The sequence below is a fragment of the Hyperolius riggenbachi genome, chromosome 6 (genome assembly GCF_040937935.1).
Source record: "Hyperolius riggenbachi isolate aHypRig1 chromosome 6, aHypRig1.pri, whole genome shotgun sequence".
Taxonomy (NCBI): Eukaryota; Metazoa; Chordata; class Amphibia; order Anura; family Hyperoliidae; genus Hyperolius; species Hyperolius riggenbachi.
Window position 1 is genome coordinate 259,275,927 of NC_090651.1, and position 20,352 is coordinate 259,296,278.

Sequence of the window (20,352 nt, forward strand, 5' to 3'; positions counted from 1 at the left end):
TAAGTTACCCCACAGACTTATTTGCACATTGGATGCATCAGTCGTCCACTTCTCACATTGGCTGGCCAGATCCTGAAGTGTAATGATAATATATGCATTAAATGTGTGCATAAAAGTATAGTATGTGACATATGTGACTGTGACACTCAATGCCAGATTTATACTCTTTGTACCAAGTATGCTGTGGCTCCTCTTTTCTTCCATTCCATGTTCAGCCACCTCTTACATGCATATCATCCATGCACAGCAGCAGCCCCTTTCTTTCATGAACAGCTCCCTTGAGTATCAGTTTACCTTTTTCATGCGTTGCATGCCCCCACTCCCATTTTCAGTTTCCTTTTTCATATGGAGCAGCCCCTCTTTCATGTCCAGGCGCCCCCTTAGGCTGCAGCTGGCCAAGGCCCTGGCCTCTGTGGCCTTCCCAGAAATCCAGCCCTGGTGACACTAGCTAATAAGTTAAAATATACACAAAGTGTTTGCAGTCTGCGTATCTCTAATATCTCTATCTGTTTACAGAAAAAGTAAGGTGACTGACTCCCCCTTTCTCTTTCTTACAGTTTTGTACACATTTCTTAAGAAGGTACTCTAAAAAATGATGAGAGTGTTACTCTCACAATTTGTGGGTGGAGTTAGCCTTCAAATGGAACTTTCCTTTATTTTTCGTGGAGTTCTTTAATATACAATATGCAAAGTAAACGTGTTTATGTCTAGTGTATGACATTTCTGGTTGACTTGACAGAAATTATGCCCAGCCAAATTTCTATTGTTCCCAGTGACTAAGTGACTACATTGTCTACATATTGCTAAGAGAATTCTTAAAGGACCCTGAGCAGACACTACGGGTATGCATTGAAGCATACCCACGTATATTTGAGAATGTGTATAGTCTCACGGCCCCTTTCCTAAACTTTCCTCCTCCTGGTTTGCCCGTTCTATGTTACATTGATGCTGTGACTCTGCAGAAAGTTGCTCTGTGACATGGGAACCAGAAGTCTGCAGATCCTTTCTGCGCATGTGCAGGCTTTCAGGCTTTCTCCTCCTCTAATTTCCTCCCTGTCACAAGAGCCCCACTGGCCGTGAACACGCAAAACCGTCCGATCCGATTCTAGCACACAGATTGAGAGCTATGGACGCAATCTGCGTAGAATTGGCGGAGTTTGAGCGTCACGACGCAGTAGGGAGCCTGTGAGGTTACGAAAATACACTTTTACTCCAACCCAGGGGTAGATTTGCCACCATCTCTGTTTTCTATCAGCCCAGAGATAACTATTAACTGGTTATAGACCTGTGAAACAAACAACCGGTTAAAACTGTGCAATTCCTATCTATCTATCAAAACAGTAGCGTCCCTTCGGAAGTTTAGGTCTCGTCTGTGTATACTGAATAGAAGGTTTTACTGAGAGGTAAAGACCTTTTAAAAAGCCTTTATTTGTTACAATATAAATAATTAATATATACAGACAATCGTGAACAATTAAACGATGAGAGACAGTGATAACACAGTACATAAAAGAAAAAGGGATAAAAAGAACGAATACTTATGATTCTGTGGAAAGTCCGTTCGGGAAAAGACAAAGTTCCTTTGTTGCAGTTAGTTCGCAATATGGCCGAACCACATGGCCGTTGCTCCGCCTGCAAGATGGCCACTGCTATTTCCCCAAGCAGTGGCAGTCTTTTCGGTATGATGGAAAGTGGGGGAATTGGCTGGGGGTCCTCATGCAATCAGTTTTGAGCACTGACATTTCTGGGCGGAGTCTCAAGCTCAGCCCAGGGGCGTGTCAGGCAGTGAGTTCTCAGGGGAGGAACTTCCAGCCATCCACAAAATATGTCCAATTTCATACCCCGCCGGGGTTTTGTCGCACATGCAAACCGATTTCATATTCAGATTGGGCTGAGAATACACGTTCATAGGACATCAAACTTGCAATATTTGGGGCGCACGGGGACCCCATTATTCATATCTCAGCCCCTGCTCGGGTTACCTGGCTATGTCTAGTATCACCATATTCTACAGAATTAGGGAAACAAAATTATGTAATTTTCATATTCCTCCCATGGATGGTATTTGCAAAATGTGACAAAGTTATCAACACCATGCATTCCATACTCAGTTTAGTCGGTGCCGTCAAGACTGGGAGGAATGTAGGTGTCAATAGACCTCATGCTGTGCTAGCTTCCCCTGTTGAATAGACTCTGTTGGTATTTCAGCTCTGCCCAATTAGCACATTAGTGTCACCAGAGCTTTTCCGGGAGCCTTAACAGGATTTCTTGCTAAACCAGGTTGCTTTAGCCATATGCTAACGCAGGCCCATTCAGCCCTCATGGCAAAAGGGGGGGGGGGGAAGGCAGGAAGGAAAAACTTCTATTTTAAAAATAAAGAATGTCAGTTTTCCGATCACGGTTGCGATCGGACAATCGGCCGCGAATCCTCGGACGACTGGGCGTCGCCCGGCGTCACACCTCCCCCTTCCCGAGCTCTGCTCAGGGAGGTGTCAACAGGACGCCTTCCGTAGCAGCTATTGGCGCTGTTGGGTCGGGTTCCCCCTGACACCGCGACAGCCCATCAGCGTTTTGGTGTCGGCTGCCTGCTTTGTGTTGGATCGTAAAGTCGTACTGCTGCAATGACAGGCTCCACCGTAGGAGCTTGCCGTTGGTTCCAGCAGTACGGTTTAGCCAACTCAGGGGATTGTGATCAGTGACGATCGTGAAGGAGCGGCCGTACAGATACGACTGCAGTTTCTGTAGGGCCCACACGATCGCCAGGCACTCCTTTTCAGTTGTGGAGTAGGCTACCTCTCGGGGCAGGAGCTTCCGGCTCAGGTAGAGGATAGGGTGTTCGTCCCCCTTTCCATCCACCTGGCTGAGGACTGCGCCGAGACCGTAGTCAGAGGCATCGGTTTGCACCACAAACCGACGACTGAAGTCTGGGGCCTGAAGCACAGGGGCGCTTGCGAGGGCCTGCTTCAAGGCCTGGAAGGCATTCTCGCAAGCGGGGGTCCAGCTAACAACCTTGGGGTGCTTCTTGCTAGTGGCATCGGTCAGGGGCTTCGCCAGTGTACTATAGGCGGGAACAAATTTCCTATAGCAGCCGGCGGTCCCCAGGAACGCCTGGACCTGCTTTTTCGTGATAGGTCGAGGCCATGCCAGGATGGCGTCCACCTTTCCCGTGTCAGGTTTCAGGGTGTTACCCCCCACCCGGTGACCTAAGTACTGCACCTCGGTCATGCCAATCTGACACTTACTCGGTTTAACCGTCAGATTGGCCATGGCCAGCCTCTCTAGTACCTGGGACAGGTGTTTGAGGTGTTCTTCCCAGGTGGGGCTGAACACCGCAATGTCATCCAGATACGCTACAGCGAACCCTTGCATTCCCTCTAGCAGGTCGTTCACGGCCCGCTGAAACGTGGCGGGGGCGTTCTTCATCCCAAAGGGCATCATCGTGAACTCGAAGAGGCCGAAAGGGGTGATGAAGGCCGACTTTTGCCTCGCGTCAGGTGCAAGTGGTATCTGCCAATACCCCCGGCTCAGATCCATGATTGATAGGTACCTGGCTGATGCCAGTGTATCTAGCAGCTCATCAATGCGAGGCATGGGGTAGGCGTCTGTAGTGGTGATGGCGTTCAGTTTCCTGTAGTCTACGCAGAACCGAGTTGTCTGGTCCTTCTTGGGGACCAGGACAACAGGGGCTGCCCAGGCACTACTGGACTTTTGAACCACCCCTAACTCCAGCATCTCCCTCACCTCCTTCTGCATGTCCGCCTGTACCTCGGGAGAGACACGGTAAGCGGATTGCCTGATGGGGGGATGGGTACCTGTATCTACCCCATGCACCGCCATACTGGTCCGCCCCGGGATACCGGAGAAGGTGTGCTGGTACTGGCCCAGCACCTTCTGTAACTGCTCTTGCTGGGCTGAGGCGAGCTGTGGATTGACGTTTAGGTCGCCGTCCACATCTCGTACGTCAGCCAGCAGGTCTAACAGGGGGTCTGCCTCTCCCTGCTCTAACCGGCTGCACACTGGCAGCGCATACTGGGTCCTGTCATGGTGGGCCTTCAGCATGTTTACATGAAAGCTCTTCTGCTTCCTGCCCCCCATGTTCACTAGATACGTCAGAGGGTTTAACCGCTGCACTACAGTAAAAGGCCCCTCCCAGGCTGCTTGCAGCTTGTTCTGCCTCACGGGAAGAAGGGCATATACCTTGTCACCCACATCAAATGACCGCTCTCCAGCAGTGCGGTCGTACCATGCTTTTTGTTTGGCCTGAGCCTGGGCCAGGTTGTTGGTCACTACTGCGGACAGGGACTCCATTTTGTCCCTGAACTTGAGGACGTAATCGACCACGGAGACATCAGTGGGGTCGCCCTTGCCCTCCCATGTCTCCCGCATCAATTGTAAGGGTCCTCGGACATTCCTCCCATACAGGAGTTCAAACGGGGAAAACCCGGTTGACTCCTGCGGCACCTCCCTGTACGCAAACAACAGATGAGGCAGGTATCGTTCCCAGTCCCCACCTTGCGACTCAACAAACGTGGTCAGCATTTGCTTCAGCGTCCCGTTGAACCGTTCACACAGTCCATTGGTCTGCGGGTGGTAGGGACTGGAGACAATGTGCGTCATGTGTATCTTTTTGCACAGGGCCTCCATGAGTTCGGACATAAACTGGGATCCCTGATCGGAGAGCATCTCCGCAGGGAACCCGACTCGGGAGAAAATGTTAAGTAGCGCGTCTGCTACCTTGTCCGCCCTCAGGGAGGAAAGCGCCATGGCCTCAGGATAGCGGGTGGCGTAATCCACCACCGTCAGGATGTACCTTTTGCCACTGCTGCTGGGAGTGGGCAATGGTCCAATTATGTCGACTGCCACTCTGTGAAAGGGCTCACCTATGATTGGCAGTGGACACAAGGGAGCCTTGCGGGGGTTCCCAGCCCGTTTTACCTTTTGGCAAACAGTACATGAGCGGCAATAGTTGGTCACATCGATCCGCATCCTGGGCCAGTAGAAATGACCCTGGATACGGTCAAGTGTCTTGTGGATTCCCAAGTGCCCTGCCAGGGGAATGTCATGTGCGGACTTCAGCACATGCCCCCGGAAGGCACTGGGTACCACAAGCAACTTGGTACCCACACTTGTTTCACCTTCGGTGGGCTGTACAGGCTCGCTGTACAGCTTACCACCTTCCCAATATACCTTGAAGGTATCTTCATTCGTGAGGGGCTCCGAAGCCTGCCTTCTGAGTGCCTCGAGGCTAGGGTCAGTCTGGAGTGCTTGCACAAATGCAGCACTCTCGCTCTCAGCCAGCTGGCCCGTGGCATATGCAGTTAGTGGCTGAAGGCTACCATCCCTGTGGTCAGAGGAGGGGGAGGAGGCCGGAACCTCTTCCACCTGCTCTGAGCCCAGGTTCTGAGCAGCGCGGCTGCGTGTTACTGCCAGTACAGGTACACCTTCAGACTGGCACATACTGGCATTACTCACATCCTGGCTGCATGCATGAATTACAGTGACAGGTACAACAACATTTTCATCACAAACAATCGGTATATCAAACACAGGTACCTGTGACACAGGTACTATTGGACTCGGTACCCCTGGACTGGGCACATTCAACCCACCTCCCCCCTGTTCTTGCCCCTTGGTGCAAAGTACCTTAGTGTGGGCGGAGAGTCCGTCTCCCTCCTGGCAGTCTGAGGGGCTTGGGGCAGGTTCATAATAGGACACAAGCTTGCCCAGGTCGGTCCCCAACAAAACTGGGACCGGCAGTTGGTCCAGGACCCCAACAACCTTCTCTTGAACCCCCACCCCCCAATCGATGGACACCCGAGCCTGGGGAATGCGAGAAAGAGTGCCCCCCACTCCAGTGAGGGTAAGGTATTTGTCAGGGAGGATATTTTCCGTCGGGACCAGGTGCGCACGCACCAGGGTGACATCCGCTCCAGTGTCGCGGAAACCGGTAACAAGCTGGTCGTTCACTGTAACCAGCTGGTGGTTGCTCGTAGCGGAGTGGATCCCTCTCCCACCTGCGAACATGACGTTGTTGGGTGCTCCCGGCTGGGGTGCGCTGGCTGGCGGCAGTTGCCGTGGGCGAGGTGTAGGTGGTGCAGGAGCTGGCGCGGTCTGCCTCCGCTCCGGGCAGTTAAACTTCATGTGTCCGGGCTTGCGGCAAAAGTGACAGGTGATGCCCTCTGTTACTGCAGGCCTGGACGCAGCAGCTGCGCTGGAGGGCCTCTGGGGCGCACGGCTCACAGAGGTAGGAGAGTCTGCAAAATTGTGGGACTGACCTCCTCTCCAGCTAGATGGGGCAGTCCTGCGGGTCTCCGGCACCCTGGTCGTTGCAAAGGTCTCAGCGAGGTCTGCAGCGACCGTCGCTGACGCCGGTCGGCGCTCCAGCACAAACTGGCGTACATCAGCCGGGCAAATGTTCAGAAACTGCTCCAGGACGATTAAGTCCTCCAGGACACCGTAAGACCCTTTAGTGAGGCCTAGCGTCCACTGGCGGAGTGTGGTGAGCAGACTGCTGACCACATCTTGATAAGAATCAGTAGATTTTTTCTGCCAGGACCTGAACCTTTTCCGGTAGGCTTCTGGCGTCAGCTGGTACTTAGTGATTATAGCCTCCTTTATAGCGGTATAATCATTGTCCTTTTCCACAGGCAGCTCTGAGAAAGCATCAAGCGCTTTGTAGCGCAGCAAGGGTGTCAGATGTCTGGCCCACTGGTCTTGGGACAGACGATACTGACGGCAGGCCTTTTCGAAAGACCTCAAAAACAAGTCAATGTCAGTGTCTTTTTCGATAATAGCAAATTTAAATTTTGCACTTACTGGAGCGGCAGTCCCTTCAGCAGGGAGGCTGGGCGTTGAACTCCGGCTGGCTTGCTGCACTTTCGCCATGTTCAGCTCATGCTGTCGTCTCTCCCGCGCCTCTGCAGATTGGCGTTCCTCTCGCTTTTGCTCCGCCATGTACTGCAGGTACTTGTCCACATCAGTTTCCATCAGCTTTTGCAATGCCTGCTGCATTACTGGATCAACATAACTGGACAGTCCAGTACTGGCCGGTTCCAGGCGAGTACTTTCAGGGGTTCTGGGGTCGGGGATCACACTGACAGCCTCCTGCGTATCTGTTGCCGCATTGCCCGCGGGTTGCTCAACCTCGGTACGCACAGGATCTTCAGTCTCTGGTTCCCCTCGACTTGCGTTAGATGAGCCGGTGTCCTCCACAGTGGACACCTCCAGCGTCCGCAGATTCTGGCTATCCCATCGGTACAAGTCCGTTATCAGGTCCTGCTGTTTCTTGCCGCGGATGTCCATGCCTCTCGCCTCGCACAGACTCTGCAGGTCGGATAGGACCATGACCTTGTAATTCCCGGACATTTCCATGCCAAATAAAAGAAAACTTAGGGGAGGGGTACTGGTTACACAGTCTCTCTGTATATATGAAAAATATATTGCACTCAGTCACTACCAACGAATTAGTTCGTTTCTCGATAGGGCTAATTCGATAGCCCTACCTGAGATACTATCAGCACACACAGATCCCAAACGCTGCCGACCACTGTCACAAGAGCCCCACTGGCCGTGAACACGCAAAACCGTCCGATCCGATTCTAGCACACAGATTGAGAGCTATGGACGCAATCTGCGTAGAATTGGCGGAGTTTGAGCGTCACGACGCAGTAGGGAGCCTGTGAGGTTACGAAAATACACTTTTACTCCAACCCAGGGGTAGATTTGCCACCATCTCTGTTTTCTATCAGCCCAGAGATAACTGCTAACTGGCTATAGACCTGTGAAACAAACAACCGGTTAAAACTGTGCAATTCCTATCTATCTATCAAAACAGTAGCGTCCCTTCGGAAGTTTAGGTCTCGTCTGTGTATACTGAATAGAAGGTTTTACTGAGAGGTAAAGACCTTTTAAAAAGCCTTTATTTGTTACAATATAAATAATTAATATATACAGACAATCGTGAACAATTAAACGATGAGAGACAGTGATAACACAGTACATAAAAGAAAAAGGGATAAAAAGAACGAATACTTATGATTCTGTGGAAAGTCCGTTCGGGAAAAGTCAAAGTTCCTTTGTTGCAGTTAGTTCGCAATATGGCCGAACCACATGGCCGTTGCTCCGCCTGCAAGATGGCCACTGCTATTTCCCCAAGCAGTGGCAGTCTTTTCGGTATGATGGAAAGTGGGGGAATTGGCTGGGGGTCCTCATGCAATCAGTTTTGAGCACTGACATTTCTGGGCGGAGTCTCAAGCTCAGCCCAGGGGCGTGTCAGGCAGTGAGTTCTCAGGGGAGGAACTTCCAGCCATCCACAAAATATGTCCAATTTCATACCCCGCCGGGGTTTTGTCGCACATGCAAACCGATTTCATATTCAGATTGGGCTGAGAATACACGTTCATAGGACATCAAACTTGCAATATTTGGGGCGCACGGGGACCCCATTATTCATATCTCAGCCCCTGCTCGGGTTACCTGGCTATGTCTAGTATCACCATATTCTACAGAATTAGGGAAACAAAATTATGTAATTTTCATATTCCTCCCATGGATGGTATTTGCAAAATGTGACAAAGTTATCAACACCATGCATTCCATACTCAGTTTAGTCGGTGCCGTCAAGACTGGGAGGAATGTAGGTGTCAATAGACCTCATGCTGTGCTAGCTTCCCCTGTTGAATAGACTCTGTTGGTATTTCAGCTCTGCCCAATTAGCACATTAGTGTCACCAGAGCTTTTCCGGGAGCCTTAACAGGATTTCTTGCTAAACCAGGTTGCTTTAGCCATATGCTAACGCAGGCCCATTCAGCCCTCATGGCAAAAGGGGGGGGGGGGGGGGAAGGCAGGAAGGAAAAACTTCTATTTTAAAAATAAAGAATGTCAGTTTTCCGATCACGGTTGCGATCGGACAATCGGCCGCGAATCCTCGGACGACTGGGCGTCGCCCGGCGTCACACTCCCCCCCTTTGCCGCGTCATATTGCTGTACACACATGTGCCTGGCACTTCCTGCAGTGCTTGTGAAGTGTATGCAGACATGCGCTGACCCGGAAGCAGTACCGCGATTGACGATGGGTTCAATATGGTGGCCACGGTTTTATTTTACAAACCAAAGGCAGATTGAGGACTTGGCAATGGTAATTCTTGCACCACATGGAAAAGAAGGATGCAAATTATCCATCGGTATGTCTATTTTAACAAACTTTGGCTGTGCTCAGGGTCCCTTTAAGGGAAGCAGAATATAAATATGCTGTATAACATTAGGAAAGATCTGGTGGTGATGGGGACCTCTCTATACACTACTAGATATAATTAGACCAAGTCCTAGAATGTGCTGCTGGTATTGCTTAAAGGGAAAAAAATATGGCTGCCTCCATATACCTTTCACTTCAGATGAAGAATCTGCCGACACGCCTTACCACCCTTCCTACCTGATTCTTGAGCTTATCTTCTGCTTTTACTACTTTCTGAATTATTAGGTTATATAGTATAGGCAGGTTAGTGGTTTGCCTTCACAATGAACATGCTGACTGTTGCATGTCTGTTGTAGACTAGACTCTATAAAGGCCAAAGACTCATCTTGTCAGTCATGTGGAATTTTTAAATGGGAAAAAAATGGCCGCCTTAATATGTCTCACATTTCAAGTGTCCACTAACTGATATTACTGGTAAGATTCACATTACATCAACTTCAATCTTCATTATAAAACGAAAAAAAAAATGAATAATACAAGCAATATAAGCTCATAGGTCTCATTTATAAATGTGTGGAGTTCCCACAGCTTTCAGCTTTTGATACATTGATAAACTGATAAAATATATTAAATGTAATTTGTGGAACAGATGAAACATTTACTCACTCCAGAATATTATCAAACTCAAAACCCCCCCCCCAAAAAAAAAAAAATCAAAAACAAAAAAATATTGTGCTTCATATTTCCCCATTCGAAAAATGCTGAAAATCTTTCAAATAAGTACACTATGTTTTCCCCAACTAGAGGGTCAATGGGAAACCTGAAATTACCACCAGAAGCCCAGAGGTAGGAGAGTTGCTAAGCACCTTTAATTGTTATAATTTTTTTGTACTTCTGGTGTACATCTTGCTACCCCAAATACTTGTTGTCTACTTTGTAGTATTATGCCTGAAGTAGTTCTTGGTTCACCAATCATCATCACTATTTGCCATGTAGAGTTGATGCTACATCTAGCAAAAAGATGGCTAGGGGCTTTTTTGGATGATGGAAATTTGAAACTGTTCCAAAATTGTAAACTGGACCCCGAGTCAGATTTACTTTTCCAAAGCCCATGGGCACAGAAAACTAGGAGCCTTATACTGTCACCAAATTAACCCAAACCCCAAGTCACTTATGCTTATTCCCATCACTCTACTCCTCCACATGTCCAGGTTCTGCTGCTGACATCCTTTTTGTCTGTGCTTTGCACATTTTGCACCAATTTTTCACCATTTCAGTGCATTTGAAATGAGTCTCAGGGCAGTTATGGTGCCAATTTGTGTATTGTTTCTAAAGTAATTTATTGTTAAAAATATACATATGCATCATTATAAATACAGAAATTGCACTGCAAAGAAAGTTTTTAAAAAGAAAACTGACACAAAGAATAACTAGCTGTCACTATATAAATCAGCATTGTTAAAATGCTGCACATCATCAACTTGTATCTACGGACATTAGATAACAATTAAAAGATTAAATTAGGAAATGTTCTTACTGACAACCTCAGCATTCCTTGGCCAAACCCACTCCAGGAAAACCATCCAAGATAAACTTTGTTCAGATGATCACTATTGTTCTTCTCTTTGGTCCTCTCCATCGGAAAAAACATGTACACGTACAATTGATTGAAGAGTGGAATTAGTTGCTTGATTGGTTCTGCACATCCAGCAGTCATCTAAAGCCAGTATGTAGTTTAAGACTGCTCGATTGCATAGCTTTATTTCTTACACACAGACAACAGACCATATTAAAACTCTTATGACCAAATACTGTATATAATGTCTTTGTCCTTGTCTGTGTCTGATGAGCTGAGGTTTTTTGTAAGAGAATACTGAAGACATAGACTATATACAACTGTGCTTTGGTTTTGATGCACACTTGAACCGTCACTTAACAAGCTGCAAGCTTATTCAGTGATCTATCTCCGTGTTCTTCTTCCGGATACTGGCAACTCCATGTGTCTCCATCTCCCTTTGCAATCATTGGAAAAGCCACATGAGGTGGGACCTGGTCGGCTAGAAAACAACAACATTCAGTGTTTGTAAGCCAAGATAAGGGCTTTAGCATTATAATTGTATTGTAGGTGCAAAACAGTTTGCAAACAGTAAAATAATTGTGTTCATGGTATAGAGAATTGATTTGTTACACATGCACAACAGCAAGCTTAGCTTACCTTATCCGTGCCACTGCCAACCATCTCACATCAGAATTCCTTTGGAACTTCCATTGGATTTTTTGTTTAAAGGGCGACTCAATATTTCATACAAGAAGACCACTCAAACCTGAGTTGAGATGGATTTTCACCGTGGTTGCCATCAGTGCAACCTATGTTAGTGAGTTTCTCTTTTTAATTACTTTATATGCTTATTGTCCCTACTTTCTAACCCCCTCTTCTAATGCCTAACACTAACCCCCTTCCTAGTGCCTAGCACTAACCTCACCCTCGGGCCGCTAGTTGTAGCCGAACAATTCTTCCCTATGTAGCAGCTGAATAGCTGCTGTCTGCATCCAGTGCCCAACTTACTGCACCCGATTACCAATACTTTACATTGGCACCTATTAGACACCTGCCGATCTTAGCACCAAAATGACTTGATCCGTAAATAAGGGACTTTTCTGGCACTATATAATAATCTAAATACACAGTGGGCTTGATTCACAAAAGAGTGCTAACTCAGCATGCCTAAAAGCTTTTGGCGTGCTAACTAGGGTGCTAAGGAGTTAGCATGGCCAAAGCTTTTATTGATCGCGCGCAAAGTTTAGCGCTGCGCAGTGTGCGCGAAACTAAAGCGTCGCACAGGGTGCGCCCAAAATGTTGCACAGTGCAACGTTTCGGATGCACCTGGTGCGACGGTTTAGGGGCACCCGTTGCGATGTTTTAGTCGCACCCGGTGCAACGTTTTGCGTGCACCGCGCAGTGCTAAACTTTGTGCGCACTAAGTTAGCACGCAGAACTTTGCGCGTCCTAAGGGGCTTTAGGCAAGCTAAGGGGCTTTTAGACATGCTAACTAAGTTAACACCCTTTTGTGAATCAAGCCCTATGTTTACAAATGATGCAATCCTAATGCTTTTAATAAATGACCACTATCATTCAAATGGATGTACTGACCTTGGTCCTAACCTAAATGCCAAATGCTGACTATGCATACAGCAATCTGACTGATCAATCCACAATGTTAGGTCAGGTGCAGATATTTGAATTTAGCCGGCCAGAATTATTACACTTTGGTTGACAGACAGATTGTTATCAGTTCTGTTACAGTTCATGTGTGTGTTGCCTTGGCCTATGCTCAGAGGGGGAAAGACAGAGGGAAAATGCAACAACTGGGAATAAAGGAATCATGACAAAATCCACTGCAGACAACCACTTTATGCCTGTCACTAGCCATAGAAGATGGGAGATGTCTGTAAAGGCATCAAAGTGACAGCTAAAGTGACTACAAATCATTCTTTCAATCAACAGTTTAAAGTGTAGGGGAAAAAATGCTCCTCCGGGGTACTCACTTCGGGAAAGGGAAGCCTTTGGGCTCGATTCAGTAAACAGTGCTAACCCAGTTAGCACGCCTAAAGGCTTTGGGCATGCTAACTAGGGTGCTAAGTAGTTAGCACATACAAACTACTTAGCACCGTAGTTAGCACATGCAAACTTAGCACCGTAGTTAGCACATGCAAACTACTTAGCACCGTAGTTAGGACATGCAAACTACTACTTAGCACCGTGCTAACTAGGGTGCTAAGCTCCATGGTTAGATACCCCTGGTCTTGCTAATTATGATCTTGTAAAAGATAGACTATTTGGAAATTTAAATTCAATCTGAGCTCTATATATTATGTGATGATCATTATATTATTGTAAACAATACCTCTCATCTTCCACAGTGATAATTGATGCTGAAGCTACTGTTGGAAAAGTTAGGAGGCGCAACGCTACGCCGCATATTCTGTCATATGTTCCTTTTCTTTGTTGAATAAACACTGATTTAAAAAAAAAACTAGGGTGCTAAGTAGTTTACATGTGCTAACTACGATGCTAAGTAGTTTACATGTGCTAACTACGGTGCTTAGTAGTTTGCATGTGCTAACTACTTAGCACGTGCAAAGCATGTTAGCACATTTTCACTGGCGTGCTAACACTTAGCACCCTTTTCTGAATCAAGCCCTCTGGATTCTAGAGAGGCTTCCCCTGTCCTCCTCCTCCGGCCTGTTCCAGCAATGGGACCACCAAAATATAGCTTGGTGGTAGTGTTGGGCGAACATCTAGATGTTCGGGTTCGGGCCGAACAGGCCGAACATGGCCGCGATGTTCGGGTGTTCGACCCGAACTCCGAACATAATGGAAGTCAATGGGGACCCGAACTTTTGTGGTTTGTAAAGCCTCCTTACATGCTACATACCCCAAATTTACAGGGTATGTGCACCTTGGGAGTGGGTACAAGAGGAAAAAAAATTTAGCAAAAAGAGCTTATAGTTTTTGAGAAAATCGATTTTAAAGTTTCAAAGGGAAAACTGTCTTTTAAATGCGGGAAATGTCTGTTTTCTTTGCACAGGTAACATGCTTTTTGTCGGCATGCAGTCATAAATTTAATACATATAAGAGGTTCCAGGAAAAGGGACCGGTAATGCTAACCCAGCAGCAGCACACGTGATGGAACAGGAGGAGGGTGGCGCAGGAGGAGAAGGCCACGCTTTGAGACACAACAACCCAGGCCTTGCATGAGGACAAGAAGCGTGCGGATAGCATGCTTTGTACCACCATGCAGTCATAAATGTAATAAAGATAAGTGGTTCAATAAACAGGGACCACGCGGCAACGCTAACCCAGCAGCAGCACACGTGATGGAACAGGAGGAGGCGCAGGAGGAGAAGGCCCCGCTTTGTGAGACACAACAACCCAGGCCTTGCATGAGGACAAAAAGCGTGCGGATAGCATGCTTTGTACCGCCATGTAGTCATAAATGTAATAAAGATAAGAGGTTCAATAAACAGGGACCACGCGGCAACGCTAACCCAGCAGCAGCAGCAGCAGCAGCACACGTGATGGAACAGGAGGAGGCGCAGGAGGAGAAGGCCACGCTTTGTGAGACACAACAACCCAGGCCTTGCATGAGGACAAAAAGCGTGCGGATAGCATGCTTTGTACCGCCATGTAGTCATAAATGTAATAAAGATAAGAGGTTCCATAAACAGGGACCGGCAACGGTAACCCAGCAGCAGCAGCAGCAGCAGCAGCACACGTGATGGAACAGGAGGAGGCGCAGGAGGAGAAGGCCACGCTTTGTGAGACACAACAACCCAGGCCTTGCATGAGGACAAAAAGCGTGCGGATAGCATGCTTTGTACCGCCATGTAGTCATAAATGTAATAAAGATAAGAGGTTCCATAAACAGGGACCGGCAACGGTAACCCAGCAGCAGCAGCAGCAGCACACGTGATGGAACAGGAGGAGGCGCAGGAGGAGAAGGCCACGCTTTGTGAGACACAACAACCCAGGCCTTGCATGAGGACAAAAAGCGTGCGGATATAGCAGCAATGCTTTTTGCCGCCATGCAGTCATAAATGTAATACAGATGAGAGGTTCAATAAACAGGGACCGGAAACGCTAAACCATCCCAGATGTTCATCGGTCATGTTACTTGGTTGGGGTCCAGGAGTGTTGCGTAGTCGTTTCCAATCCAGGATTGATTCATTTTAATTTGAGTCAGACGGTCTGCATTTTCTGTGGAGAGGCGGATACGCCGATCTGTGATGATGCCTCCGGCAGCACTGAAACAGCGTTCCGACATAACGCTGGCTGCCGGGCAAGCCAGCACCTCTATTGCGTACATTGCCAGTTCGTGCCAGGTGTCTAGCTTCATGCCCGGTTTCAGGTCCAGCGGTGCCAGCCACAAATCCGTCTGTTCCTTTATTCCCCTCCAAATTTCCTCCCCTGTGTGCTGCTTATCCCCAAGGCAGATCAGCTTCAGCAACGCTTGCTGACGCATGCCAACAGCTGTGCTGCACTGCTTCCACGATCCTACTGCTGCTGGTGCTGGGTTAGCATTTCCGGATGAGGTACAGCTTTGAGATGCGTTGGAGGAGAAGGAGTCAGAGAGGTAGGTGCTGCTGTTGTTATCCAGCTGTTTGCGGCGTGGGCAACACCCGCGCCGTAGCAGGTGAGGAATCGCTGCCAGGCTCCACAAGGTTCACCCAGTGCGCGGTAAGGGAGATGTATCGACCCTGGCCGAACGCACTCGTCCAGGTGTCAGTGGTGAGGTGAACCTTGCAGGCAACGGCATTCTTCAAGCTTCGGGTTATTTAGCTGACCACGTGCTCATGCAACTCAGGCACTGCAGAGCGCGCAAAGTGGTAGCGGCTGGGAACCACGTAACGTGGGATGGCCACTGACATCATGCCCTTGAAGCTGTTTGTCTCCACCACTCGATATGGCAGCATTTCGCAGGCCAGAAGCTTGGCTATGCTGGCTGGCTGTTACTGCCACGGCCCGGGGGTCATTTGCTGGCAATTTCCTCTTGTGCTCAAACATCTCAGAGACAGACAACTCAACCGTAGCGCTGCACACCGAAGGGCTGTTGGTTGTTGTGTTTGATGAACACTGGGAGACCTCAAGAGCACTAGTCCGGAAAGTGACAGTGTCAGCATCGTCTGATGTTTGTGAATGTTGTGAACCACGCAATGGCTGGGCTACTGCTGCTGCTGAGGCGGGTCTGGTGGTGAGTCTGGTGAACCCAAGGGAGGCAGTGTTGCTGGTGGTACCCTGTCCTGCCGCGTTTGCCCACAGAGTGGGATGTTTGGATAGAATGTGGCGGCTCATGCTGGTGGTGGAGAGGTTGTTAATACTTTTCCCCCTGCTCAGGCGGGTCTTGCACACCTTGCAAATCGCCATGGTAACATCCTCAGTGCAGTCTTCAAAGAAAGCCCAGACTTTAACTGGCTGAGGACTCGGACCTCGTGCGTGATGTGCTGGTGCTGCTTAACCCACTGCTGGACGCTTGAGAGGTCATCCAAGTAATTATCTGGTCCTGTTCTTTTGGATCTGTGAGGGTTGTTGTCCTGGACAACATGGGCAGTATTGAGTGGGTTTTCTTGGGTGCTCCCCTGTGGCCTGTACGTGAACCGTCAGGGGAAACACCTCTTCCCTTGCCCCTCCCTCTTTCACCGGATTTCTTCCTCATTTCACTTATCCTTAAAGTACACGCTGACTGGCAGCAGTACAGTGGCAGTACAGAAATGCTATACAGTGGTGGGTGAGCGGTGTACCACTATTGTCAGCAGTGACACAGAGCACAATGCTATACAGTGGCGGGTGAGCGGTGTACTACTGTTCCCAGCAGACACAGAGTGGAAGTAAACACAATGCTATATAGTGTGGCTGAGCCGTGTACACAGAGTGGCATTAAACACAATGCTATATAGTCTGCTATATAGTCACCCCGAACAGGGTGATGTTCTGCAGAACCCGAACAGTGGCAAACACTGTTCGCCCAACACTACTGGGAGGGAACGCAGATTTTAGTACCTAAACACACGATACAACATGTTTTCCGGGGTCGGACTCTGAGGCACATACAGATGGTCCCGATCATCATCCTCATCATACAACTCTTCTCCTGAGTCTGACCCACCCACCACCTCTGCCACCCCAACATCCCCAGACACAGACCCCTCATCGTCCTCAACATTAACTTGGGATGCTGGCCTGAGCCAGACCTCCTCCTCCACATCAGGCCCCATCATCTCCTCAATGGCAGCCCTCATTAATCGCTCTGGCGACGGACTGATGGACACAACGTTCTCCTCCGGGGAGGGCTGCTGCTGACCACTGGCTGCTGGGGTGGATGTTATAGCTTGCGTGGGGCGTTGGCTGTTGCTGTTGTTGGGAGTGCTGCTCACAGCGGAGGTCTCTGGGGAACTCATGTTGAGCTCATATAGTGGTTGACGGTGAGTGGAGTATTACTGATCCCAGCAATATACACACTGACTGGCAGAGTACGCAATGCTATATAGTGTGGCTGAGCGGTGTACACAGAGTGGCAGTAAACACAATGCTATATAGTCTGGCTGAGCGAGCGGTGTACTACTGTTCCCAGCAGAATCAGAGTGGCAGTAAACAATGGTATATAGTCTGGCTGAGCGGTGTACACAGAGTGTCAGTAAACAATGGTATATAGTCTGGCTGAGCGAGCGGTGTACTACTGTTCCCAGCAGAATCAGAGTGGCAGTAAACAATGGTATATAGTCTGGCTGAGCGGTGTACACAGAGTGTCAGTAAACAATGGTATATAGTCTGGCTGAGCGGTGTACACACAATGCTATATAGTCTGCTATATAGTGTCAGTAAACAATGGTATATAGTCTGGCTGAGCGAGCGGTGTACTACTGTTCCCAGCAGAATCAGAGTGGCAGTAAACAATGGTATATAGTCTGGCTGAGCGGTGTACACAGAGTGTCAGTAAACAATGGTATATAGTCTGGCTGAGCGAGCGGTGTACTACTGTTCCCAGCAGAATCAGAGTGGCAGTAAACAATGGTATATAGTCTGGCTGAGCGGTGTACACAGAGTGTCAGTAAACAATGGTATATAGTCTGGCTGAGCGAGCGGTGTACTACTGTTCCCAGCAGAATCAGAGTGGCAGTAAACAATGGTATATAGTCTGGCTGAGCGGTGTACACAGAGTGTCAGTAAACAATGGTATATAGTCTGGCTGAGCGGTGTACACACAATGCTATATAGTCTGCTATATAGTGTCAGTAAACAATGCTATATAGTGTGGCTGAACGAGCGGTGTACTACTGTTCCCAGCAGACACAGAACAGTACACAGAATGCTATATAGTGTGGCTGAACGAGCGGTGTACTACTGTTCCCAGCAGACACAGAACAGTACACAGAATGCTATATAGTGTGGCTGAACGAGCGGTGTACCACTGTTCCCAGCAGACACAGAACAGTACACAGAATGCTATATAGTGTGGCTGAACGAGCGGTGTACTACTGTTCCCAGCAGACACAGAACAGTACACAGAATGCTATATAGTGTGGCTGAACGAGCGGTGTACTACTGTTCCCAGCAGACACAGAACAGTACACAGAATGCTATATAGTGTGGCTGAACGAGCGGTGTACTACTGTTCCCAGCAGACACAGAACAGTACACAGAATGCTATATAGTGTGGCTGAACGAGCGGTGTACCACTGTTCCCAGCAGACACAGAACAGTACACAGAATGCTATATAGTGTGGCTGAACGAGCGGTGTACTACTGTTCCCAGCAGACACAGAACAGTACACAGAATGCTATATAGTGTGGCTGAACGAGCGGTGTACTACTGTTCCCAGCAGACACAGAACAGTACACAGAATGCTATATAGTGTGGCTGAACGAGCGGTGTACTACTGTTCCCAGCAGACACAGAACAGTACACAGAATGCTATATAGTGTGGCTGAACGAGCGGTGTACCACTGTTCCCAGCAGATACAGAACAGTACACAGAATGCTATATAGTGTGGCTGAACGAGCGGTGTACTACTGTTCCCAGCAGTGACACACAATGACTGGGGGGGACCCTGGCTAGCGTGGCTGGAGCGCGAACTACCCTGCCTGCCTACCCAAAGCTAAACCCACAGACAAATGGCGGAGATATGACGTGGTTCGGGTATTTATTTACCCGAACCACGTGACAGTTCGGCCAATCAGAGCGCGTTCGGGTCCGAACCACGTGACCCGTTCGGCCAATCACAGCGCTAGCCGAACGTTCGGGGAACGTTCGGCCATGCGCTCTTAGTTCGGCCATATGGCCGAACGGTTTGGCCGAGCACCGTCAGGTGTTCGGCCGAACTCGAACATCACCCGAACAGGGTGATGTTCTGCAGAACCCGAACAGTGGCGAACACTGCTTGGTGGTACAAGCGCCCTACGATGGACCCACTGCTTCTCCAGCAGAAAAAGCCGAGCCCAATCGGGTCCATGCTACTGAGCATAGGTGAGAAGTCTGTGGCTGCACAGTAGTTCAATCGGGTCTGTGCTACTGTGCAGGTGCAGTATGGCCGTGCTTTGAGGGTCTCATCGCTGGATCGAGCCGGTGGAGGAGGACTGGGGCAGCCTCTCGAGAATTCAGAGGTTTCCCTCTCGTAAGGTAAGTATCTATATTTGGACATTTCAAGTCTCCCAGGTTTTCATTAACTGCCTGACTGCTCAACGCCAATTGGCTCCACTCCGTCACCAGCCTCCCAACGGTGATCGCCACCAGGGACTGTTAGACGGCGAAACCGCCATCTAATAACACTGTACAGCACTGCGATCTAAGGCAGCGCTGTACTGGGGACAGACCGTGTGACACGGCTGTCCCCCTGGGCAGCATAAAAGTGATTAGCTGTCATATGACAGCCGATCATGCTGATTGGCTGGCAGGGGGAGGGAGGGAAGGATTAAAAAAAAAATTGGAAAATTTATTATAAAAAAAGATAAATATTTGCAGAAAAAACAACACTTTGGAGCGATCACAGCCCACCAACAGAAATCTCTGTTGGTGGGCTGAAAAGGGAGGGGGGGGGGATCACTTGTGTACTGAGTTGTACGGCCCTGCAGTGAGAGCTGCAGTGGCCAATTTTGTAAAAAATTGTCTGGTCACTCAGGGGTTTAAGACCGCGGTCCTCAAGAGGTTAAAGTCACACTTTAAAGTCTGTATATACCAGAGAAGACAGACAGATATGCACCTGTGGCTCCTCATTTCTCCTCACTAGGTTAGGTAGGATCATTAAAGGGGGCACTGATTGCTTTCAATGATTAACAATTTCAACATTTCCTATAATGAAGTATTTCACTCCTACTATTATCCATATAGAGATAGTGTCTGGAACACACTGTGGCTTGATGTCTAAAGCATGAGTCGCTACAAATCAATCATTAGAGATTCTTGTATGGCCATGCCATTGAGGTTTGTCATTTGTGAGAAAGAGGAAAGGATCTGATTGTCACACATGCTATGCTTGATGACAGTATTATCTGTCTGTCAATCGGTGAGGGAGCACCTGTGTGGGGTGTGGTGGAGGAGTACTGGATCCAGGATCCCTTATATAGTGTGGACATAGCGCCAAACTATTTACAATATACAACATT

The 20,352-nt window shown here is 48.6% G+C and overlaps 1 protein-coding gene across 1 annotated transcript in view; it reads right to left on the minus strand.

The window, feature by feature from the left end:
- Nucleotides 1–10,553: 10,553 nt before the first annotated feature.
- The window catches only part of TNFRSF18 (TNF receptor superfamily member 18), a 42,710-nt gene continuing 32,911 nt past the window's right edge, over nucleotides 10,554–20,352 (minus strand). Inside the window, exon 6 of the mRNA XM_068242784.1 lies at nucleotides 10,554–11,250. Coding sequence (XP_068098885.1) covers nucleotides 11,126–11,250 — 125 coding nt within the window. The 3' untranslated portion in view covers nucleotides 10,554–11,125. The remainder of the gene's footprint in view (nucleotides 11,251–20,352) is intronic.